Below are 5,641 nucleotides of genomic sequence, written 5' to 3'. Positions count from 1 at the left end.
GGGGTAGAAGAATTGGCGGAGAAGGTATAGAACGCCCCTCCTCGAGGAAGCTGATTTAGTAAGAGAAGAGATATGAAGTTTCCAGTTGAGATTTTGAGTTAAGGATAGACCGAGGATGTTTAGTGTTGAAGACGGTGACAGCTGAGTGTTGTCAAAGAATAGGGGATAGTTGTTTGGAAGTTTGTATCGAGTGGATAGGTGGAGAAACTGTTTTTGAGGCGTTGAAGGACACCAGGTTCTTCTTGCCCCAGTCGGAAATAATAGTAAGGTCTGAGGCTAAGCGTTCTGCAGCCTCCATCCGGGTATCATTTAGTTCCTGTTGGGTGGGTCAAAAACCGTCCACAAAAAGACAAAATCAGCCAGAATAGTATTGTTGCGAAAGACTACTGCGACGTTTAGAGTATGTGGTGTGGGTCAAGGGGGTTCGGCGTGTGTCAGGGTCGAGGTGCTGTCTGGAGTGTGTCTGATCGGGCGCCTTATCGCCTCCTGCGGATCATCATCACGCGTCAATGTCATGAACACCTGGTAATGAGTGCGTTCAGGTGTGTTTTCGCGGTCAGAGATTTCAGTTTTTTTTTTTATATTTATTTATTTCCTGTCTAGAGTTAGGTGGTGTTTTTTTTTGGTTTGTCTTGTTAGTGTGTTTTTTGGTATGTTTTTTTTCTTGTTTTGTCTTTTGAGCTTCGTACTTTACTGGGAAATAAAACTCTCTCTCTCTCTCTCTCTCTCTCTCTCTCTCTCTCTCTCTCTCTCTCTCTCTCTCTCTCTCTCTCTCTCTCTCTCTCATTAATTTTTCTTACTTTCCCTTCACTTTCGTTCTCATTTTCCCTTCACTTTCACTCCAAAAACATACATAGATAACACACACACACACACACACACACACACACACACACACACACACAGACACACACACACACGCACGCACACAGACACACATTAGACACTCGGTCCGTCCCCATCTGAGTAGAAACATCATCATCATCATCAGGAGCAGTTCAGTGACCCTGGCCTAGCCGCCGTACCCTAAGCAGTGTTGCCAGCGCTGCCGCACGCCCCTCACGCCTACGTAGTCAGTGTTGCCAAGGTTTGTATCCGTCTCTCCCTACTGCTTCTCTCTCTCTCTCTCTCTCTCTCTCTCTCTCATCCACTTCCTCGTCTCTCCCTTTGAATTTGTGTTCGTCTTCTACTACTGGTCTCTCTCTCTCTCTCTCTCTCTCTCTCTCTTAGTCATCTTTTGTTATTTAATCTTCTTCTTCCTTCTTCTCTTCCTCTTCCATCTGTTACCTCTTCTCTCTTCTCTTCTCGCTCCTCCTCCTCCTCCTCCTCCTCCTCCTCTTTCGTTTACCACTATTAATATTACGTTTCTTTTTCTTCTTCTTCTTCCTTCTTTTTTTCTCCATTCCCTCTTCTATCTTCCTCATTCTCCTCTTCTTCTCTATCTCTCCCTTCTCTCTAACCTTGATTCCTCCTCCTCCTCCTCCTCCTCCTCCCATATCTCTTCCTCTTCCTCTTCACTTTAGGTCACCTCCTCCCACTCTTCCTCCTTCCTTCTTTCTCCTTATATCTCCATCTGATTTTTCTCTCCAATCTCCTTCCTCCTCCTCCTCCTATTTCTTCTTTCTTCTTTTTCTTCTCTACCTCCTCCTCTTCTCTCCTCTTGTTACCTCCTCTTACCTGCGTCTCTTCCTCCTCCTCCTCCTCCTCCTCCTCCCCAGCGTCCCTTACCTCACCTCTCTCTTCCTTGCTCTTCTCATGACGCTATCCTCCTCCTCCTCCTCCTCCTCCTCCTCCTCCTCAAGGTTCCCGCTCTATGCTCTTCTTTTCTCTTCTCGTACCCAACTTCTCCTCCTCCTCCTCCTCCTCCTCCTCCTCCTCCTCCAGTATCTGCTTTTTCTTCCTCCTCCTCCTCCTCCTCCTTTTCCTTTTGCTTTTCTATCTCCTTGAATATTTAATTATGTATTCTCTTTCTTTCTCTCTTTCTTGTCTTCCTTTCCTTCTTATTTGTTATTTAATTTTGTTATTATTATTTTTTATGTTGTCTGATCTCTCTCTCTCTCTCTCTCTCTCTCTCTCTCTCTCTCTCTCTCTCTCTCTCTCTCAGCGTTACCTTGGAGCTGAACTAAGAGAAGAGGAGGAGGAGGAGGAGGAGGAGGAGGGGGGATGTGTACCCTAAGATGGGGTGTAGCCTTGTCTAACACCCCCTCCCTCCTCCCCATCCTCCTCCCCACCCACCCACCCACATCCCTCCTCCGCCTCCTCCTGCTCCACCTCTTCCTCCGCCTACTGACCCTGGTGAATGGTAGACACAAAGAGCATGGAGGAGGAGGAGGAGGAAGAGGAGGAGGAGGAGGAGGAGGAATAGGAGGAGGAGGAGGAGGAGGAGGAGGAAGAGGAGGAGGATGAAATTTTAACTTACATTACGTTGATATCTCTCTCTCTCTCTCTCTCTCTCTCTCTCTCTCTCTCTCTCTCTCTCCAAGCACACTCACGCCTGCTATTAACTTGCCATGACCTTGGTTCTCCTCCTCCTCCTTCTCCTTCTCCTTCTCCTCCTCCTCCTCCTCCTCCGTCTCCTCCTCCTCCTCCTCCTCCTCGCTCTTCCTTTCTTTCTCCAACTCACCTTCCTCCCTCACACTCTCCATTACCTCTTCCTATTCTTCCTCAGCGCTCTCTCTCTCTCTCTCTCTCTCTCTCTCTCTCTCTCTCTCTCTCTCTCTCTCTCTCTCTCTCAGTACAATATGTTAATAAAAATAGTAAACAATGGAAAACGTATAACAACAGTAACAACAACAACAACAACAATAATAATAATAATAATAATAATAATAATAATAATAATAATAATAATAATAATAATAATAAAACTAAATAATGTAAACAAATATGACGTCACCAGTGTAAACAAAAGTCACGTGACCAAAACAAAAGAGACAGACCGAGACACCGTTTTCTTTCTTACTTGTTTATCATTATGCTGTTTGTTTACGCTCTCTCTCTCTCTCTCTCTCTCTCTCTCTCTCTCTCTCTCTCTCTCTCTCTCTCTCAGAAGAAGAAGAAGAAGAAGAGGAAATGATTATGAAGAAAATATAGAAGAGAAAGAAGAGGAGGAGGAGGAGGAGGAGGAGGAGGAGGAGAAGGAGGAGGAGGAGGAGGAGGAGGAGGTACTAAAAGGGAGATTGCAAAGAAGAAAGGAACTGGAGGAGGAGGAAGATGGAGAGGCGAGGAAATGTGTTACCAAGTATATATTCTTCTTAAATGGGAGGAGGAGGAGAAGGAGAAGGAGGAGGAGGAGGAGGAGGAAGAGACGTGGGTGGAGGAGGAAGAAGAGGAGGAGGTAATGGAAGAAGAGGAAGGGGGAGGAGGAGGAATGTCCGCTTGTGTGTGTGTGTGTGTGTGTGTGTGTGTGAGGCAAGTAGAGATGGTAACATTTGTGCTGTAACATTCACACACACACACACACACACACACACACACACACACACACAGAAATCACGTGTACAGAAGTGTGTGTGTGTGTGTGTGTGTGTGTGTGTGTGTGTTACTTAACCACACACACACACACACACACACACAGAAAATCACCATTTATCACCACTCTCCCCCTTTCTCAAGACCACCACCATCACCACCACACCACAACACCTCCACCACCACCACCACACCACACCACAACACCACTACCACCATTCCTCCCCTCCCATTCCCCTTACCTCACTTATCTTCTCTTCCCCCTTTCCTCTTCTCATCCCCTACACCACCATCACCACCACAACACCACCACATCACCACCACGCCACAAACACCACCACCACCACCACCTTCTCGCATGGCAACAGGGCTCAGAATCGATGCTTTGTTTGTATCGCTCTCCGTGGCCACGTGCGCGCGCTGCTCCTAAACCCCACATCCTCTTACTTAAACCCCTCTCACGACTAAACCATCCAACCTACACTCATTTCCAAGCCCCCACGTTAAAACCAGATAAATTCCCCTTCCTTTGGTGCCATGGGTAATGTTGTGGGAGGTCAGGGGGCGGCGGGAGAGGCGGGGGAAGTTGAGGTAGACATCGGAGAGAGCGCTTGTCTGATCAGCTGACGGACCCAAACATGAGGCTTTTGGGAGGTGCGCGCCGCTCCGTCTGTCAGTGTTGCGTGAGACCTGAGGGAGGATGGACGCTGTCTCTCTTTGCTCCCGCCTTCACACGCGTTTCTCTCTCATTATCTGTAGCAGGTATAAGACTCACCTGTCCTGCCCCTAATGGCCTGCTAATCACCCTCCCACCTGCCCGTCACTTTCACCTGTCCAAACACCTGATTTACCTGTATATATGTGTGTTTGTGTGCGTGTGTTAATATATGTACGTACGTAATTTGTGTGTGTGTGTGTGTGTGTGAGAGAGAGAGAGAGAGAGAGAGAGAGAGAGAGAGAGAGAGAGAGAGAGAGAGAGAGAGAGAGAGAGAGAGATGAAGATAGAATGAAAAACAGAATGAAAAGCGAAAAAAAGTGAATATGATGAGTGAATGAAAGTGAAAGAAAGAAAGAAAGAAAGAAGGAGGGAAGGAAAGTGAGTGAAAATGAGGAATAAGAGAAAGAAAGGAGGGAAGGAAAGAAAAGTGAGTGAAAATGAGGAAGAAAAGAGAGAAAGAAGAAAGGAAGGAAAGTGAGTGAAAATGCGTGAAGAATATGAGAAAGAAAATGAGATGATTAAGTGAGAAAGAGGAAAATGATGGTGTGAAGATGATGTAAGATTAAAAAAAGTGTTGGAGCATGAGTCTAGATACACAAAAAAGTGAAAGTGAGTGTGTGTATCGTGAGTGAAGGTGACTAAGTGAAGATGAAAGTGTTAATGAAGATGATGACGAGAATGGGATGGTGATGGAAGATGAAAGTACGAGTGAAATATAGTGATAGTGAAAATGATGATGGTGAAAATGAAGTTGAGAGTGACGAAAGTGACAAAAAAGTGCATATAGTGAAGGTGATGATAGTGATGATGGGTGTGATAGTGGAGCGGAAGAGATGAGTGACCGATAGAGAGAGAGAGAGAGAGAGAGAGAGAGAGAGAGAGAGAGAGAGAGAGAGAGAGAGAGAGAGTTTACCTGTAATATCACTTTCACACCTCATTTTCACGCAGGTTCATCACGGCGAAACAGGTGAAAAATTACCTTAGAATTTTGAACTAATTTGTGAACTGGAAAAAAAAAGAAAGGAGGAAAAGGGAAAGTAAGTAAGGAAAAGAGAAAAAAAAGTAAAGAAAACAAGAACAAAAGAAAAACAATAACAAGACAAACACGGACACAAGGAAAATAAGAAAAAGAAGAAACTTGAGAAATAGAAAAAAAAGACCAACAAAATTCCATAAGTAAGAAAAATAAAGAAAAGGAAAACAAGAGAAGAAAAAGGAAAAAGAAGAAAACGAAACATTGAGACGAACAAGACAAAAAAACAAAAGTAAAAGAAAATAAAGTAAGAAAGTAAAAAGAAATAGGAAATAGAAGAAAAAAAGAAAAACTCGTGAATTTGAAAAAAAGTGAAAAACCTCGAATAAAAAAATGTCTATTGGCTACGAAGACAACACCTCCACCACCTCCACCAACCTACACCACCACCACCACCACCTCAACCTCCACATGCGAGC

General features: G+C 44.9%; 1 protein-coding gene across 2 annotated transcripts in view; it reads left to right on the top strand.

Annotated features, from left to right (window-relative positions):
* Positions 1 to 4,126: 4,126 nt before the first annotated feature.
* Positions 4,127 to 5,641, top strand: part of LOC126986251 (transcription factor SOX-4-like) — an 11,782-nt gene continuing 10,267 nt past the window's right edge. For both annotated transcript variants that reach the window (XM_050842228.1, XM_050842227.1), the window contains exons 1-2: positions 4,127 to 4,233; positions 5,138 to 5,641. The exon at positions 5,138 to 5,641 is cut by the window's right edge. In XM_050842228.1, the coding sequence (XP_050698185.1) occupies positions 5,556 to 5,641 (86 nt within the window). In that variant the 5' untranslated portion in view covers positions 4,127 to 4,233; positions 5,138 to 5,555. The remainder of the gene's footprint in view (positions 4,234 to 5,137) is intronic.

Source organism: Eriocheir sinensis, chromosome 61, assembly GCF_024679095.1.
Source record: "Eriocheir sinensis breed Jianghai 21 chromosome 61, ASM2467909v1, whole genome shotgun sequence".
Taxonomy (NCBI): domain Eukaryota; kingdom Metazoa; phylum Arthropoda; class Malacostraca; order Decapoda; family Varunidae; genus Eriocheir; species Eriocheir sinensis.
Note: the sequence above shows the minus strand (reverse complement) of the source record. Positions and strands in the feature narration are given on the sequence as shown.